The sequence below is a fragment of the Rhinoderma darwinii genome, chromosome 2, assembly GCF_050947455.1.
Source record: "Rhinoderma darwinii isolate aRhiDar2 chromosome 2, aRhiDar2.hap1, whole genome shotgun sequence".
Classification (NCBI taxonomy): Eukaryota; Metazoa; Chordata; class Amphibia; order Anura; family Rhinodermatidae; genus Rhinoderma; species Rhinoderma darwinii.
Genome location: NC_134688.1, coordinates 201528156 through 201548830, shown reverse-complemented (window position 1 = coordinate 201548830; position 20675 = coordinate 201528156). Strand labels below are relative to the sequence as shown.

Here is a 20675-nt window from a genome sequence, read left to right as displayed (position 1 = left end):
AAGTAAAAATCCATGTTCATAAAGATATAAACACTTGCTAATTTATTGTTGTGTTTAGTATTCATTAAACATTTATGGAAAGATATGGTGTAAGTGCTTGAAGTCCAGTCTTCTGCTGCAGTGCGGAGACGCCACAGGCATCATTAACAATTCCAGGTGTTCATACTAAAGCTTAGTGCTGCAAAAGGGAGGATGCTGCTTTTATTTGTGTTTAGATCTTAGGGTATGTTCACATGCAGCAGCTTTGTTGCAGAAATTTCTGAAATTAAAAATCAATTCCACGTATCCGAATTAAGTTGTTTCTGCAACATGTATATGAATTTATGCAAGCCCATTCACATATATCGGACAGTTGCAGAAATTTCTGCAACATATCTGTCGCGTGTGAACTTACCCTTATGTTGTACATACAGATTAAACAGCTATTTATTCTGACTCCCCCATAGACATGCACGCTCAGCTGGGCATTCATGTTTATTTCAAATAAGGACACCTCTAGCAGCAGCTCATCTCCTGTGGAAACAAAGGATCGGCATGACGAAATCCAACAGTCCGGTGGCCCCCATACCACTTAGGGTATGTTCACACGAGGGCGTCCGTAACGGCTGAAATTACGGGGATGTTTCAGCCTGAAAACATCCCCGTAATTTCAGCCATAACGGCATGTGCAGGCGCTTGAACGCCGCGTCAATTACGGACGTAATTGGCGCTGCTATTCATTGGAGTCAATGAATAACGACTCCAATTACGGCCAAAGAAGTGACAGGTCACTTCTTTGACGCGGGCGGCTATTTACGCGCCGTTATTTGACAGCGCCGCGTAAATATACGCCTCGTGTGAACAGACAAACGTCTGCCCATTGCTTTCAATGGGCAGATGTTTGTCAGCGCTATTGAGGCGCTATTTTCGGACGTAATTCGGGGTAAAAACGCCCGAATTACGTCCGTAATTAGTGCGTGTGAACATACCCTTAGATCGTCAGCTAATTCTGCCAAAATAGAGTTTCTCATAATGTGTATGCACATATTTAGGTTCAATGCACACCATGCGTATTATTGCGTGCGGCAAATCCACAGTGTAATACAGTAACAGCATAGTCAATTAGATTCAAGAAAATCTCTTGTACACGCTGCAGTATTTTTCGGGAGGGAAATTTTAGAATCTGCAGCATGTCAATTCATCTTGCGTTTTCACTTGTGAATTGTATCTGCTTAGTGCTGTGAATTTCCTGCGTATTGCTGCGATTTTGGTGCATATTTTCCGCAGCAAAATATGCAACGTGTGCATGTAGCCTTAGGTCTTATTTACACGAATGTGTTTCACGTCTGTGATACGCGCGTGAAAATCACGTGCGTCGCATGGCCTAAATAATGGGGGCGTTCAGACAGTCCGTGATTTTCACGCAGCTGCGTAAAACTCACGACATGTCCTATACTTGAGCGTTTTTCGCACATCACGCACCCATACGTTTTTAGGTCTAAAATTCTGTATTGATTAATTTATATATAGGGAGCTCTGTTTTTCTGACTCGATAAATTATATAATGCTGGCTTCATGCAGCCACCACTAGGGAAAGCTAACTGCATATGGATTTAAAGAGCTAGCATAGAACTAACGGAACTGTATTAATCTGTATGCAGTGAGTTCCCCTTAGTGGCAGCTGCAGGTAGTCGTATCACAGCAAGTAAGGGAAGCTGTTCATTCCCAGGACACCTATACGTCCTCTAGGGTGTATTACAGTTACCCAAAGATTTATGTGAATTTGAGCAATTTTCATCAATTGATACAGTCTAAGATGAAGTTAGAAATCTAGTTTATTTTTCTCTTCTCTGTATTAAAAAGATATATAAACTTTAAGTTATTAATAACATTTCCGCTGTCAGTTTTTCCAATTTGCTCTGTTTGTATGAAACAAAAGTTCTTAATATCTATAGTGGCACTTTCCTACAGAACACTTACAAAGTGGTCCCAAAATGTTACATCAGTAAGTCTATTATACACATGGCAGATTCCTTGCAGGAATGTGTTCCTTACTCACTGAGGTTATTTCTGCTGCATGTGTATGTGTATGGATTTTTATAAACCCAATCAAAATGTATGGGAAGGATTTCTGCCATAGATATTTTCTGCAATGGCAATCTGCCATGTGTGAACGTACCTTTCAGTTAAAGACCATGAATTCATAAATGAATGGTGTCTGTGAAATATATACTATATATATAGTTCAGTCATAAAGGCTAGAGTGATTAGGTAAGGCCAGGGCTTCTCAATCCTTTTCCACTGGGGCCTCACCAGCCAGAGCATGGTGATGCCTGAGCCTCACTATTGGTCGTAGCCCATGACAAGATATTAAAAAAAAAAATTATCTTAAAATGTATGTCATGAACTCAGTAGACTATTAATATAAAAATCAAATGAGTCAGTTATGTTGCTAAACCAGAAATTGGTGCAACCATAAAAAGCATATAATTACTTCTGTTAAAACTGCTTCCCCATCTGCACCTCACCAAAAACATGGGGCTCCTCACCAGTGAAGTCCGCATCACTGTTTGAGAAGCACTGGGTATCATTAATTTCTGTGGTATACAAACTGATGACCCACAAAACACACATCACGGCTCTATCTATCTACACACACACACACACACACACACACACACACAGACACACACACACACACACACACACACAGACAGACAGACAGACAGACAGACAGACAGACAGACAGACAGATAGATAGATAGATAGATAGACAGACAGACAGACAGACAGACAGACAGACAGACAGACAGATAGATAGATAGATAGATAGATAGATAGATAGATAGATAGATAGATAGATAGATAGATAGATAGATAGACTTATTTATTTGTTTTTATTTTTTATATTTAAGAACATTTAACTGGTATGGGTACTTCAGGCGTATATATCATTCTTTAGCCTGTCATTGTGTGGTCATGAGTGTTAGGTCCAAGCAACAGAGTCAGTTATATGACCAGATTCAATGGTACATGATGTCACATTGCCATAACTTCATGCAGGGATGATTGTCAACCTGCGTTAAAACATCTTCCAAATTGATGGCTGTCACATCAAAGTGGAAGCATAATTTTCTAAAGAGAATGTTTAGTGATGTCACTGTCAAAGCCTTTCAGTGGCAGAAAAGAATGATAAAGACTCATAGAAATTCCAGGTTTGAACATCAGTGATGCAGACAACAGTACAGAGGATGAAAATGACTTTAGTAAGAAAACCAGTGAAAGACCCAAGAACCAGCCCAAATCCAGACAACTAAAGATGGTACTTGGAACCTCAGCTGGAATGAGCAATAGATTGTGTTTTTCCTAATAAATATAAGTGAGAAAGAAATAGAAAATTACTAGATGCTCATGGAAATTCATAGAACAATGGAGGTGTAAAGTGGAAGGGTGCTCCCCATCTATTTTTCAAATTGGAGAAGGAAAAGTGATTGGCCCAGGGTTTGAAAATAATGTCAGTACCCACAGTAGTTCCCAGATGACCCACTTATTGTAGAACCTAAGTGTGCATAATGCAGTTATTCCCATAGTGCCAGCTTAGTATTATACTCTAAAAACAGCCCAATTTTCCACGCTGCACCCTCCTTACTGGTTATAGTGCAGGACTTAGTGTAGGAATGATGGTGCATAGAAGGGTGCTGCCTGAGGTAGAACTGGAAAATGCTAGAGTTGAACAGCTCCTTTGTGATGTCTTAGCATAGTTACCCCGATGATTTTAACTAGAGTCCAGAGGATTTAGTAAGATATGTTCTTAGTTGCAGTATTAACAATTTGAAGCTTATTTTTTGCCTATTCCACAAAGAATACTATTTGCAGGGATTTTTGTATGAAATTTTTGATGTCACTGAAATAAATCTGCTATTTTCAAGATATATGTACTATTTTGTCAACGTAAAAAAAGCTAAAGTGTCTTGTAGAATTACTTAGGACCCAGCAAGTGAAACTAATGTAAAGAAACGAAAAAACAGCAGGGCGGCTTTGGGAATCAATACAAGTTGAACCATATGCCATTTTAAAAGACTTTCTTTGAGCATTCTTGTATTGCGACGCGGCTATTAATCATGCCTACTTTCATTTTCAATGCCATAATTATTACTTATCAGTCCTCCACCTGTTCCCTATTACCAGCTCTCATTACGTGAAGGATGAAATGGAGATTTATTTTTGCCTCACAACAAGTTCTGTAGGATGACATACTGTACGCCATATTTCTTCTTGTATTTTTCCAGAAATCAGCCTGGCTTCTATTTGACCTCTATGTCTGTTTATTACTAATAATTTACTTGCACAGTAGAAAGTGTAAGGGTCAGCGAACAAGGAACTTTACCCCCAAGTAAGACTAGTCAATCAGATGATAAGTACAGATTTAGACTCCATTAGTGTAACAGTAATGGGCTGTTGGTTCATTGCAAATCCAATACCGAGGCATTTTATAACTACATGGACAGATACAGTTGAAAGGATTGTGTGAATTATTTGGCTCTTGTATTGGGATAGTGTCTGAACTGCAGGAGTGCTGAGATCTGTACTCTTTAATGATATAGAGATGAACGTCTCATTTCAAAACACTGCTACAGAAAATATTTTAGGTCCACACTTTTTGTAGAACATTTTTTGTCATATTATAAATAAAGTACTGTGAACAATGTGTTTCTTTTGGTTTTTGTTGTATTTTGTTTCAAAATCTAGATCCATCCCAATCCATTTCTGGTCTGGTTGTATTAACTTGATGGACTATTTACAGTCTTTTAAAAAACCCTAAATATGTCAAAAAGGAATGGCAAATAGAAAACTGACACCGACACATTACACCTACAGGAGCATTTATGACATTCCATTCTAAATCCATAGGTAATAATATGATGTTGGTTCCATCTTTGCAGCTAAAACAGCTTCCACTATTCTGGAAAGACTTCTACAAGATTTCGGAGTGTTTCTTTGGGAATTTTTACCCATTGTTCAAGGAAATAATTTCTGAGGACAGACACTGATGTTTGCAATCTACGTTGTAGTTCATCCCAAAGGAGTTTGATAAGGTTAAGATCAGGTCTCTAAGCAGGCCAGAAAAGTTCTTCCACACCAAACTTACCCAACCATGTTTTTATGGATCTTGCTTTGTGCACTGTGGCACAGTCATGCTTGAACAGAAAGGGGCCTTACCAAAACTGTTATCAAAAAGTTGAAAGCATGTAATTCTCTAAAATGTCCTGGTATGCTGAAGCATTACGATTTCCCTCTGGAATTAAGGGGCCTGGGCTAATCCATGAAACATCACATCATAGCATTATCCCTCCTCCACCAAACTTTACAGCTGGCACAATGCAGTCAGGCAGGTAACTTTCTCCTACCATTCATCAAACCCAGACTTGTCCATTAAACTCTTAGTTAGAGAAGGGTAATCCATCACTCCACAGAACATGTTTCCACTGCTCCAGAGTCCAGTGGCGTCTGTGCTTTACACTACTGCATCTGGCGCTTGGCATTGTGCTTGGGGATGTAAGGCTTGCATGCAGTTACTCGGCCATGGAAACTCATGCCATGAAGCTCTTGGCGCACAATTTTTGTGCTGATGTTAATGCCATAGGATGTTTGGAACTCTGCAGTTATTGAGTCAGCAGAGCGTTGGTGACTTTTATGCACTTTGCACCTCAGCATTCTGCAACCCCGCTCTGTAACTTAACATGTTCTGTTACTTTGTGCCTGAGTTTCTGTGGTTCCTAAATGCTTCCACTTTGCAATAATACCACTCACAGTTGATTGTTTAATATCTAGGACGGAAGACATTTCATAAACTGACATGTTGCCATGTTGGCATCTTATTACAGTACCACACTGGAATACTGTGAGCTCTTTAGAATGACCCAATCCTTCACAAATTTTTGTAAGGGCAGACTGCATGGCTAGGTGCTTGGTTTTATACACCTGTGGCAATGGGACTGAATATAACACCTGAATTCAATCATTAAAAGGTGTGTCCCAATACCCTGGCCCATATAGTGTGTGTGTGTGTGTGTGTGTGTGTGTGTGTATATATATATATACATATATATACATATATATATATATATATATATATATACACTACCGTTCAAAAGTTTAGGGTCACATAGAAATTTCCTTATTTTTGCAGGAAAAGCACAGATTTTTTCAATGAAGATAACATTAAATTAATCAGAAATACACTCTATACATTGTTAATGTGCTAAATGACTATTCTAGCTGCAAACGTCTGTTTTTTAATGCAATATCTACATAGGCGTATAGAGGCTCATTTCCAGCAACCATCACTCCAGTGTTCTAATGGTACATTGTGTTTGCTAACTGTGTTAGAAGGCTAATGGATGATTAGAAAACACTTGAAAACCCTTGTGTAATTATGTTAGCACCGCTGTAAACAGTTTTGCTGTTTAGAGGAGCTATAAAACTGACCTTCCTTTGAGCTAGTTGAGAATCTGGAGCATTACATTTGTGGGTTCGATTAAACTCTCAAAATGGCTAGAAAAAGAGAGCTTTCATGTGAAACTCGACAGTCTATTCTTGTTCTTAGAAATGAAGGCTATTCAATGCGAGAAATTGCCAAGAAACTGAAGATTTTCTACAACGGTGTGTACTACTCCCTTCAGAGGACAGCAAAAACAGGCTCTAACCAGAGTAGAAAGAGAAGTGGGAGGCCCCGCTGCACAACTGAGCAACAAGACAAGTACATTAGAGTCTCTAGTTTGAGAAATAGACGCCTCACAGATCCTCAACTGGCAGCTTCATTAAATAGTACCCGCAAAACGCCAGTGTCAACGTCTACAGTGAAGAGGCGACTCCGGGATGCTGGTCTTCAGGGCAGAGTGGCAAAGAAAAAGCCATATCTGAGACTGGCTAATAAAAGGAAAATATTAATATGGGCAAAAGCACACAGACATTGGACAGAGGAAGATTGGAAAAAAGTGTTATGGACAGACGAATCGAAGTTTGAGGTGTTTGGATCACACAGAAGAACATTTGTGAGACGCAGAACAACTGAAAAGATGCTGGAAGAGTGCCTGACGCCATCTGTCAAGCATGGTGGAGGTAATGTGATGGTCTGGGGTTGCTTTGGTGCTGGTAAAGTGGGAGATTTGTACAAGGTAAAAGGGATTTTGAATAAGGAAGACTATCACTCCATTTTCCAACGCCATGCCATACGCTGTTGACAGCGCTTGATTGGAGCAAATTTCATCCAACAACAGGACAATGACTCAAAGCACACCTCAAAATTATGCAAGAACTATTTAGGGAAGAAGCAGGCAGCTGGTATTCTATCTGTAATGGAGTGGCCAGCGCAGTCACCAGATCTCAACCCCATAGAGCTGTTGTGGGAGCAGCTTGACCGTATGGTACGCAAGAAGTGCCCATCAAGCCAATCCAACTTGTGGGAGGGGCTTCTGGAAGCATGGGGTGAAATTTCTCCCGATTACCTCAGCAAATTAACAGCTAGAATGCCAAAGGTCTGCAATGCTGTAATTGCTGCAGATGGAGCATTCTTTGACGAAAGCAAAGTTTGAAGGAGAAAATTATTATTTCAAATAAAAATCATTATTTCTAACCTTGTCAATGTCTTGACTATATTTTCTAGTCATTTTGCAACTCATTTGATAAATATAAGTGTGAGTTTTCATGGAAAACACAAAATTGTCTGGGTGACCCCAAACTTTTGAACGGTAGTGTATATATATATATATATATATATATATGTGTGTGTGTACACCGATCAGCCATGACATTAAAACCACCTGCCTAATATTGTGTAGGTCCCCCTTGTGCCACCAAATCAGTCCTGACCTAATGAGACATGAGCTCCACAAGACCTCTTAAGGTGTCCTGTGGTATTTCGCACCAAGATGTTAACAGCAGATCTTTTAAGTCCTGCAAGTTGTGAGGTGGGATTTCCATGGATTGTACATGTTTTTCCAGCACATCCCATAGATGCTTGATCAAATTGAGATCTGTAGAATTTGGAGGCCAAGTTAACAGCTCAAACTCTTGGTCATGTTCCTCAAACCATTCCTGTACAATTTTTGCAGTGCGCCACTGTCATTAACTAATACTATTGCCATGAAGGGCTGTATTTTGTCTGCTACAATGCTTAGGTAGGTGGTATGTGTCAAATGCTGGGACCCAAGGTTTTCCAGCACAACGTTGCCCAGAGCATCACATTGCCTCCCCTGGCTTGCCTTCTTTGCATACTGCAGCCTGCTGCCATCTCTTCCCCAGTTAAGCGATGCACGCGCAGCCGGTCATCCACATGATTCATCAGATTAGTTCAGCGGTGGACAGAGGTCAGCATGGACCTCCTGATCAGTCTGTGGCTACGCAGCTCAAAAAGCAGTAAACTGCGATGTACTGTGTGTACTGAGAACTTTCTTTTATAACCAGCATTAACTTTTTTAGTAATATGTGCTATAGAAGCTCTTCTGTGGGATCAGACTAGACAGGCTAGCCTTTGCTCTCTAGATTCATCAATGAGCCTAGGGCGCCCATGACCCTGTTGTCGGTTTACCGGTTGTCCTTTCTTAAACCACTTTTGGTAGGTAGAACCACCCCACAAAATCTTTTTTTTTGGGCGATTCTCTGACCCAGTCATCTTGTCATCACAATTTGGCTCTTGTCATCACAGTCGTCCAGATCCTTATGCTTGCCAATTTTTCCTACTTCAAGAACTGACTGCATGCTTGCTGCATAATATAACCCACCCCTTGACAGGTGCCATTATAACAAGATAAACAGTGTTTTTCACCTCACATTTCAATGAGTTTAATATCATAGCTGATCGGTGATCGGTGTATATATATATATATATATATATATATATATATATACACCCACACACACATATATATATATATATATATATATGAATATATATAATAAACTGAAGTTCATAGTAATGATGGCGCTGATAAATATGTAGAATTTAATCTATGCAGTTGTATAAATCACTGCTAATCATTTTCAGCCTGTGAAAGATGAGAGATAATAAATTCTGATCTTGTTCCCAACTTCTTGATTTAAGATATTAAATCTCAACTTTGAAACCGGGAGACATTCCTCCAGTTGAATTGGTGAATCTCTTTGATGTCTGATAATAGATCTTTCTTCATTCTAGAAATGTTTTTAGATAAATGTCAATGCTGGTCATGTAAATACCCATCAAAGCGATATGAAGCTCATGAATATTATGAGATCTATAGTGTTTCTGTATAAGTTTAGTCATGTACTCAATTGAGGCATATTTAATATGTTGGGATAATGTCTTGATGAAATGCTTATATGTGTCAGCCAAATGTGTTTTCTTTTAATTTATGTCATCACTTTATAAAGTAAAGCATTATATTCTCATTTATGTTATCTGCTCAGTTAATGTCTCATAGAAGAAAATTATTCTGAAGATTAATGCATCAATTTTTATCATTTTATGGATACTGACACTTAATGGCTATAATATTATTTTCATGTTTTACTTTTGACTTTGAGGGTATTTATAGTACTTTATATTTCATTTATAGAGATGTTAGCAAAATTACAGAATCAACCCTTTAGTTGCCCAAGTTTACATAAATCTATGTTACTCAAATTTAGCATTAAGCAAAAGCTGAATTCTATGAGGGAGACATTAAAAACTAGTGCTAGGAAAAAGCGGAGTAGCTACCCATTGAAACCAGCTACGATATAGCTCTTATTTTTCTAGAGCCCAATTTGAAAATTAAAAGCTTGAATGTTGCTGTGAGAACCAATTCTACTTTTCCCTGTCTAGTTTTCATAAACGACCGTCACATCTCATGCTAGAACATGTCAATAGACTATAACATCTGCAGCCACTTCTAAGTACTTCTGCGCCTTCAGTTCAGAGATCGTCGAGAGCCTCAGCTCATACAGATAATGAAATACTGACAGTTTTATAGGGGTTCTGAGATGACTCACAACATTTTCTAAAGTGTTGTGGTGTATGTTGTTCCAAATTCAGTAGTGTTTTTAAATTGTAAAACTTTTACAATTTCCAGTTTGGTATTAAATAGCTTCTTTTATACATGACCTTTCTCTATGACGATCATATGCCCTAATAGGTCTTATGAGCAGAGGTTGTCGTCATAAGACCACTCTTTTAATGCCATTTGTTTTTTTCATGGACATTAAATATTAAATAAAATATGAAATAGTGATTATCTTTATATATGTATATCAATTTATTAATGTGTATACTTTGTGAATTATATATAGGCTTGCTGGACGGAATACTGCACCGCATAGCGGCCATATTATTTGAGTGTCTGTTCCTTTTCTGTAACTTCACTTTCTCAAATTTTTTTTTACCCTGTTTTACTTTATATATATTTTTTTATTTCTTATTCAGTTGATCAAAATGCAGGAGGGTCACAGATTTTTAACATTATTTTTTTTTCGTAAAATGGTGTATATGAAAAATGATATATATAAACGATGCACGTAAAATGCAAGTAAAACAATTGTGTCCCTTTAAGTAATGACAAATTGAACCCAGAAACAATACAGTAAATTACAGCACGATTTAGCATTATAATGTGATAGTAAGAGAAGGTAACCTTTTCATACTGGAATATTGCATTCTACGGCAAATATTAAAGATTGTGGAGTGAAACGTATTGCAGTCTAGCGTTAACTTTACAGTGGATAAAACCTATTAAAACAATAGCAATGAGAATAAGATGCAGAAAGTAACAGAACTACTCATCTATGTAATAGTATTTCATTTCTTAGTGCAACAATGTTTAGCTAGAAAAATATCAGCAATGAAAAGCATGACTGTTCTTGATGGAGATAAGAATCTCAGTGAGTGGTTCAAATCCCATTATCCTTGCACAAAAGCAGTGAATTCTGAAACCATGAATTCAAATTCTCTGGGGGGAAGATTTTTCTTATTCTTTAAGGAAAACTAAAGCTTATGAGTTCTGTTTGGAGGAGTATGAGGAAGTTTAATGATGCATTAACTGAAGGTGGGAGAGGTTCCCAGCTCCACTGATTCAGGATTGAATAAATTTATAGCAGGTAACATGCTGAGGACATTCTAATGCCTTTTATCTTTCTACCTGAACATCTGCAACCTAAATACAGCTTTTTCACATCACTGCCAGTCATTCACAATCCTCCAGAGTCTTGCCATGTGGCTACGACACTAAAATGCAGAAAAATGTGAAATTCTGTAGTCATTCACACGCACGAGCTCACACACACACACACACACACACACACACACACACACACACACACACACACACACACACACACTACTTTATCTATCTATCTATCTATCTATCTATCTATCTATCTATCTATCTATCTATCTATCATCTATCTATCTATCTATCTATCTATCTATCTATCTATCTGTCTGTCTGTCTGTCTATCTACCATCTATCTACTCACCATCCATTATTTATTTTGATCTATTTATCTATCTTTGATAGATAGATAGATAGATAGATAGATAGATAGATAGATAGATAGATAGATAGATAGATAGATAGATAGATAGATAGATAGATAGATAGATAGATAGATAGATAGATAGGTAGATAGGTAGATAGATAGATAGGTAGATAGGTAGATTAGATAGATAGATAGATAGATAGATAGATAGATAGATAGATAGATAGATAGATAGATAGATAGATAGATAGATAGATAGATAGATAGATAGATAGATAGATAGATAGATACTGTATATTTGTTTCAGAGTATTCAACTTAATTTTTTGTCTGTTATATTTTTTTTATATATTACTATTCTTATAACACAGTTTTTTTCCTCAGGATGCCACGGATGCACTAGTAACTTCCACTATAAATTAGGGGCATAACTGTTACCAGGTCATATTTAACATTCTACAGTCATTATTTCAATTAAGCATGCAGTTGTTCAGCTAGTAGGATGTGAAAGAGGGACTTCCCTTACTCTAATTGAGTGCCAGGAAGGATTAAGAGAGGAAGGTAGAAGGATCATGTAGGTCGCCACATGACAACAAAAAAAGCCCAAAGAACAGTCCCCGATATGGTTACTTATGTCTGAGTTTTTTAAAGCTGTCCCATCTGGAAAAAGTAACAAAGTGCAGAGATTGTGAATAGACATCAAATGGAATGTCTATTCACTGTCTAAACACTTCAGTATTGTTAATGTGTTAGTATAAGACAGCACATAGCGATCTAAAAGGATCCCTATGCGCTGCCTAAATGAATGGAGAGGAGTGCATGACGCTGATTGGTCAGCGTCATACACTCCTCTGTACAACGCCCACTTGGTCTAAAGTAAAAATACGCCCACTTGGGCATTAAGCAACTCATTAGCATAAATAAAGTGGTGAAAACAGATAGTTTTTTTTAAATAAAAAGCACTGCTGTCACCTACATTATAGCGCCGATCTAGTTATGTAGGAGATATGCCACTTATAATGTGGTGACAGAGCCTCTTTAAGTGTCGCTAAATGCAGTCCGGCAGCTCAGTTGGCAGCGTTTGGCAGACACACATGTCAAGATTGGGCATCCCTTTTTAGATAGTGCCACAGTGCACTCTGTCGATAATGCCACAGTGCCCTCTGTAGATAATGCCTCAGTGCCCTCTGTAGATAGTGTAACACACCCCCAGATAATGCCACAGTGTCCTCTGTAGATACTGCCAAACACCCACTTGTAGATGCTGCCACAGTGCCCTCTGTAGATGCTGCCACAGTGCCCTCTGTAGATGCTGCCACAGTGCCCTCTGTAGATGCTGCCACAGTGCCCTCTGTATATTCTGCCACAGTGCCCTCTGTCAATGCTACTACAGTGCCCTCAGTAGATACTGCCACCGTGCCACCGTAGATGCTGCCACAGTGCCCTCCGTAGATGGTGCCACAGAGCCCTCCGTAGATGCTGCCACAGTGCCCTTCCCAGTTGCTGCCACTTTGCCCTCCACAGATGCTGCCACAGTGCCCTCTGCAGATGCTGTCACAGTGCCCTCTGCTGATGCTGGCACAGTGCCCTCTGCAGATGCTGCCACAGTGCCCTCTTCAGATAATGCCACACACACCCCAAGTAGATAGCTCCATTGGGGGGTCCCTCTAGGAGTGGAATCCCCAGCCAGAGCTTTGCCGATGCTTTGGCTGGGGATTCCTCTGCTGTTGGAGCCCCTGACGTCACTGTCCATACACTGTGATGTCAGGGGATCCTACTGGACGGGAATGTGATATCAGGGGCAACCCCAGAGCCAGTGTCCCAGAGCAGAGCACTAGTATAGGCTCTGCGCCGGAACTCTGGGGAAGCCACTGAAATCAGTGTCCATATATGTGGACAGTGATGTCAGGGGCTTGCCCAGAGCTGGGGTTCCGGTGCAGAGCCACTTCTAGCACTCTGCCTGGGATTCCAGCTCTGCTGCTGACATCACTGTCCATATATGGACAAGGATGTCAGGGGCAACCCCAGAGTTGGAGTCCCGGGCAGAGCGCTAGTAGGCTCTTCCTGGGACTCCAGCTGTGCTCTTGACATCACTGGGACTCCTGCTCTGGGGAAGCCCCTGACATCACTGTCGATATATGGACAGCGATGTCAGAGGCTTCCCCAGAGTCCCGGAGCAGAGCCTATACTTATGCTATGGCCGGGATTCTAGCTCTGGGGAAGCACCAGACATCGCTGTCCATATGTGGTCAGCGATGTCAGGGGATTCCACAGAGTCCCGGAGCAGAGCCTATACTAGCGCTCTGCCCAGGACTCCGTTCTGGGGAAGACCCTGACAGCACTGTACATATATGGACAGCGATGTCAGGGAATTCCACAGAGTTCAGGAGCAGAGCCGATACTAGCGCTATGCATGGGACTCCAGCTCTGGGGAAGCCGCAGACATCGCAGTCAATATGAGGACAGCGATGTTAGGGGATTCCCAAGAGTCCCGGAGCAGAGCCTATACTAGTGCTCTGTCCAGGACTCCAGCTCTGGCGAAGTCCCAGACATTGCTGTCCATATGTGGACAGCGATATCAGGGAATTCCACAGATTGCCAGAGCAGAGCCTATACTAGCGCTCTGCACAGGACTCCGGCTTTGGGGAAGCCCCAGACATCGCTGTCCACATGTGGACAGCGATGTCAGGGAATTCTACAGAGTCCCGGAGCAGAGCCTGTACTAGTGGCTCTGTGTCCCATGCAGATGACTGCCCCAGGGGCCACGTGCTTGAGGCCCCTGTGACCTAATGGGATAAGCCTTTTAAGTCCTGTTTTGTTGGGTTGTATATGTTTCAACATGATCAGCTGCACAATTTCTGTCATGGAACTTTCTAAGCACAAGTAATGTCCTCTGTCATAAATGTCATTTGTTTTTTACTTTAGTTAATATTTATTGTTCTATATACAGGTTTTACTTCACTACTTAGATTTTTTTTAGCATCATGTAAAGGAGCTGTCTAGGATTAGAAGAAAACTTCTGCTATTTTCCAGAAACAGACCCACTCTTGTCCATGGGATGTGTCTGGTATTGCATCTCAGCTCCTCTTACCGTAATGTACGTGAGCTACGACACCAGACACAGCTTATGGAAAAGAGTAGCACTGTTTTTGGAAAAATATCAGGCCATTTTTTCTAATACTAGACAACCCATTTAAATTTGCAACATGGGTACCAATCTAACAATCCTTCTTATAAATCAGGTTGGTTGTAGAACAAATAAGCAAAATTCTCAACCCAATGTTTTTGTCAATAGATGTAGTATTTAATGCATTGTAGTGTCTTTTTTTTTTCTAGGGAATCTGTTGCATAGATGTTTTTGGAAAGCTCAGTATGATTTTTGAGGAAAATTACCTGTTGTGTTTGGTGGCACGTACATGTAGTCTTCGACAACGCTGTAGTGATATGCTACCACAATACACATGTGTATGATATATATATACAGATGTAATCGCAAGGCTAGTTTCATAACAAGCAGCTCTCTCCATTTGCTTTCTACTGGTTCAATTATCTTCAACTGTTTATGTTTATAATTGTTTTTCTGTCAGTGTTTTTCAAAAAGAAGCAGATAGAAATGTAGCCAGTATAGCTTCTTTATCTCTTTAGGAGCTATCATGGCTGCTATTTACTGTTGTCTCTTCTGGAAAACTTACTGTTGAAAGAATAAACAGTAACACCTAAGAAGCATTGAACAAAATGTATAAAAAAATTTTTTTATGGGTGATTTATTTTTATTCACTTGATGGGCGCTGAGCTGCAATACAAGACACAATCCATGGACAAAAGGTGCGCTATTTCTGGAGAAAAACAGACATTTTTCTTTAATTCATATAACCCCTATAACGCATTTAACTTTTACTTATTTGTTATCTGCTATAACAATGCTGCTCTATTAGTGTGTGAATATTTTGTTATTTTATTTTTTTAATGAAAGCATATTAGATCATCAAGGGGTATTTTATATACACAGTATACATTTTTCTTACTCATGGAGAAGGGATAAGATAATATTAGATTTGTTTGATGGTGTTTAAATGTTAATAGCTCAGTTGATATTTACTGTGAAGTTCCAGACAATATAGCAAAAAAGTTTAATTATTTATCCAAATACATTTTCTATTTACTGACTGTGACATTTTCAATCTTTTCCACCAAACTTTTATGAATAATAAAAGAATATTTCACAAGTGAAAAGTGTAAGCTTTTCACTGAATACTTTATGAAAACCTGAAAATTCCAACAAAAGCTTAAGCAGCATGAGAGTTAAAGCAACAAAAAAATATTGTTATCATAAATGCTCAGATCGTTTTTCCGAGACTATGGATATTTGTTAATAGGGAAAATTAGCGCTATTAGTGACTGCAGCCAATTATATTTGAGCTCTAATTTCTCATGGGCCCTTTGGAAAATAAAAGAAGCGACCGGCAACTGCTTCACTTTTCTCTTGCACTAGTCTTTACGAGTTTCCCCCCTATAAATCCCTTCAATAACTCTCTATTTCGACCAGTCAGTCCAGATTATAATACTTAACCTTACATGAAAAGTTTGAATTGATGCCCTGCAGTAAATAATAATGGCACATATTTATATTATTTATTTTTATGAAATTTTAAGAACAAAAACTTCTGAAACATTAAAATATAATGATCAAAAAATTGTACCGATAAAAACTACAGCTCATCCTGCAAACAATAAGCCCTCAGACCGCTCAATCGGTGAGAAAATAAAAAGTTATGGCTCTCAGAATGTGGCGACGCAAAACATTTTTTTTTTTTAACAAAAAGTTGGTCAATAAAAGAATAAAGATAAGCTGTCGTTTTACCGCACGGTGAAAGCCGTAAAAACTAAATCCAAAAAACAATTGAGGAATCACCGTTTTTTCCAACTTCAGCCCGCAAATAATTTTTTTTCAGTTCCCCAGTACATTATATGGAACTATAAATAGTACCAAAAGAAACTACAACTCCTTCCACAAAAAATAAGCCTTCACACCACTCTATTGATGAAAAATAAAAAAATTATGGCTCTTGGAGTGAAAAAGGAAAATCAAAAATCAAAAAATGGTTTCGTCCCGAAGGGGTTAAAGGAGAAAAACCTCATATACTTTCTGAAACGAAACATCCATATATAATAACTCAAATTGCAGATTTCAAATTATTATATGTTATCTATCTACCCAAAGTATTGATCCCATCATGGATGTCAGGGTTAATTCAAAGTTCTATTACAGCACAAATTAGAGCAATTGGTGAAGATTTGAAGGTCTGCAAATTGTTTATGTACCATTTACAATTAGAGATATAAACATTCCAAGCATTTACAATTTCTCAAAAACTACTGCTTATACTAGGTCACACCAGTTACAAATTCTATTCAGAAATGCATCCATAATTCAAAAGCTTTAAACGGCATTGGACCCCAGTGCAAAAGGATACAAGAAAAAAAAAATTGCAGTTGCTCTTGACATCTAAGACGTTGTTTTCTGAGATACCATCTATATAAGAGTATTGAGGAAGAAGTTTATACAATTTATATATCTGATGTTTAAGCCATGTACAACACCATGGACATTTTGCCTCCTACACTGAAGACCCACCCAAATTTTAATGTGCATCATAGTACATTCTTTATGAAGACTATAAACCCACTTATATGTATGGCAGCAGATAAATGCAGGGTTAGACTGGCCCACCAGGGGATCCTCTGATGGGCCTAGGCTCCGAATTTATAATTTAACTCAATAGTATCAAGGGATTATTACACAAATAACCTATAAATCCTTAATGCTGATATGGGCTTTGTACAGTGTACAATACAATTAAAAGGAAACATGCCCTTGTTCTTTATAGAAAGGTCGTGGGCCAATAATTATTTTCTCTGGTAGCCTAAGGTACCTCAGTCAGATCCTAGTTAAATTAATATAATGTTGTTTTTTTTTGTTAGTTTGTTCTTACTTTGTTATTGGGCATTAGACAGCCAGTAAAATATGGCATCTGTTATTTTAATTAGGATAAATAGACTAGTAAAATTTCATATAAAACTAAGCTTAATAAAAAAGTTTAATAAATTCTACATAGAAAAAGAAAATATAGTTTATAATAAGCTTTAAGCCCAAGTGAAAATTATGCTTTAAACGTTTATCCAATCCTTAAAGTTATACTTACCTGGTTCTTGCCATTCCATGGGGGTCTTCATTCCACCGTCTGTTCGGGTCCTGAGTAGCGGTTGTCATAAACGGCCCAGGAACCTGCATACATAGAGAGTTATTTTCTGTACAGGGTCTACCCTTATGAAGACAGACCACCATGGATAGAATATCGGGGACAAAGTAAGTATAACTTTGGGGGTGGGATGAGCAGCACCCTTCCTGTCAAAATTGACATTTTTAAGCTTTTTCTCTGAGAGCCATTGTAATATGTTTATAATTCGTTTCATCTTATACCAATTGGCACACACGTTGCTATACAGTATATGGTAAATGTATCTCAATAATAAATTATGCTTGTTTGTATAGGCTTGAAGAGGAAAAGAGAAAGTTATATGGACTACAAGAAGACTTAAATAAATTTCGAACTTGGTTAGAAGATGCAGAAGAAATTTCTAAAACACCGGCAGAACAAGGGAATGAGCTTCAGCTAAATGAACTGCTCGAGAAAGTAAAGGTATTGTGATTTATTTGAAAGGTTTTAAGAATATGTATTGCATAGCCTATTGTCAGTGTTTTATGTGACTATTATACACATATGTGCATTTATTCATTTAGTTAAAGGGCAGTATGTTTGCACTACTACTACTACTCAAATATACATACATAAAATATTGTATTGTAAGCAAACCAAACCTCATTCATCGCACAAAGTAACATGGGCACACTTGGAGCCTGAATGTGTCCTGCATGAATTGCTGCTATTATTACATAGCTCTTGAGTCTTGATTCTTCGAACAAGGTAAAATAAAAGTCATGCTGAGTCAGGCTTGATCTATATGCCGGTCTGGCTATTTTTAAATGACTTACTACGTGGTATGATTGGAGTATATGTCACATAGGTGGGGAGAGGAGAAACACACGACCATGTTATTACAGCTAACTGTGGCTGCTTTGTTTATAGACCTCTACTATTATGTTAAAGAAAATTAATCAAATCTACCACAATATAAAAAGTAATGTTTCTACTTTATCCCTTAAACCATTGAATTAAGTAAAATTCAGTCTTAGGGTATGTTCACACGCACAAGTAAAAACGGCTGAAAATTGCGGGAGCTGTTTTTAAGGGAAAACAGCCTGTGATTTTTAGCCGTTTTTGAAGAAAAAAGTTTTTGAGCCGTTTTTGGAGCTGTTTTTCAATTGACACTATGAAAAACAGCTCCAAAAACGGCTCAAGAAGTAACATGCTCCTTTTTTTACGCGCTGTTTCTTAAAACAGAGGCGTAAAAAAATGCCCCGTCTGAACAAAACACAATTTTTCCATTGATTTCGATAGAAAGCTGTTTGTTGGCGTTTCAGTAGTGTTTTCCAGGCGTATCTCGAGGCGTTTATGCCCCGAAATACGCCTGAAAACACTGCGTGTGAACATACCCTTAAAAAGGCAAGGGTTTTTCTATCATACAGTGAAGAGAATATTTAAAATGTGTTTTGTGAGCTGATGATTGTGTGTGAAGTATGAACTTGTCCACAGACATGTGGAGATCAGTAAGTTTATTCTTAGGTACAAATGTGACACAAAGTCCTCCCCAGTGCTGAAAATAAAGGCGACATTAAACTTCTTTATAAAAAATGTTTTTGCATTTCCTACTATACACATGATTCTTTAAATAAATATCTAACAGCCCTGCCCAGAACTGTTATAATGCACATTCTGTATCTCACTCTAATCTTTTTTTTAAATGAAAATTAAATAATTTGATATTTTCTTAGTGCAGCTCGTGATGTATCAGCATGTTTAGCTTCTAAAAAGACCCAATTTCTCGATACACACTGGTATACATACAGTATGTACATAGCACACAAAGAGTACATTTACTAAGTTTTATTTTTCAGGTCAAGGTAGAAGAACTTCTACCACGAAAGGAAGTCTTGAAGCAATTAAATGAAATTGGAGGAACGGCAATAGAAAGTACTACAATAGCTCCAGAAGAAAAGCGAAAAATCGAGGTTGGCCTCAAGGAGGCTAATCAGCGTTGGATAAAGGTAAGTTTAGATGCCAAAATATATCAAATAAATGTGATTTATCATATACACTTAAAGGCTACGTACACCTTTGAAATTTTTTTATTTTTTTTTAAATGTGTTTTGTGCAATTTTCTAAATAATTTTTATTAAAACATGATTTTTACTTTTTGAGAATAGAGTGCTTCTTGTCAGGCTGATGCATTCAGATTGTGGTTTAGTTTCACAGTATATATGATAGTATTTCTTGTTAGACAGGAGTACACCTATAATCAGGGAAACATGGGCCTTCAATTTAAAGCATCGTAATATAATGGAAACTCCAATGCGCACAATTGTTAGTACCAATGGTACCTTTGCTTCCCTACTCTACTAAATTATGAGCAGAAATGGCTCTTTACAGAAAAATCCATGTGTTAGCTCCTTATTAATCATGACTTGAGTTTGCTGAGCTGATGGACATTTTCTAAAGTTGTACGGCTATATCTTGCAGGTTATTTCTGGTAAACAGTTTTTTACTTCCTATAGGCAATTCAATTACTGTTAAAGTAACAGTCTTATTTTTTCACCTCTTAAAAAATTAATCAGAATGGCTTCCTGTCTACAAGGACAATTCACTAATGTCAGCTTCTAAGGTTTATCTACTTGACTAATGATTGCTCTGTAATTACTTCTTAAACTCTAGAAAAGACTTAGGGTAACAACTTTATTTTCCCCAGCTAAATAATAGAAAAAGGAAGCTTTGACATCTACAAATATAGAAGAAATGTTCAATGAAATTATAATTGGCTTGTTTGCTTTTAATGCCTTGGGCTGCAATCAGCTTTAACCAATGTTTATTATCTTCAATCATCTTTGAAGATTATGTAATTACAGAAATACTCTTTGAACATAACTTAATATAATCATCAATAGATCTTTATAGTAAACTTGTTCAGAGTATTTACAGTAAGGAAAATTACCCAACTTACATTCTTTATTACCATAAAGTTAAAAAT

The 20675-nt window shown here is 38.0% G+C and overlaps 1 protein-coding gene across 7 annotated transcripts in view; it reads left to right on the top strand.

The window, feature by feature from the left end:
* DMD (dystrophin) overlaps positions 1 to 20675 on the top strand; it is a 2416993-nt gene that overhangs the window by 1472133 nt on the left and 924185 nt on the right. For all 7 annotated transcript variants that reach the window (XM_075852742.1, XM_075852740.1, XM_075852736.1 and 4 more), the window contains 2 exons: positions 18025 to 18172; positions 19549 to 19698. In XM_075852742.1, coding sequence (XP_075708857.1) covers positions 18025 to 18172; positions 19549 to 19698 — 298 coding nt within the window. The remainder of the gene's footprint in view (positions 1 to 18024; positions 18173 to 19548; positions 19699 to 20675) is intronic.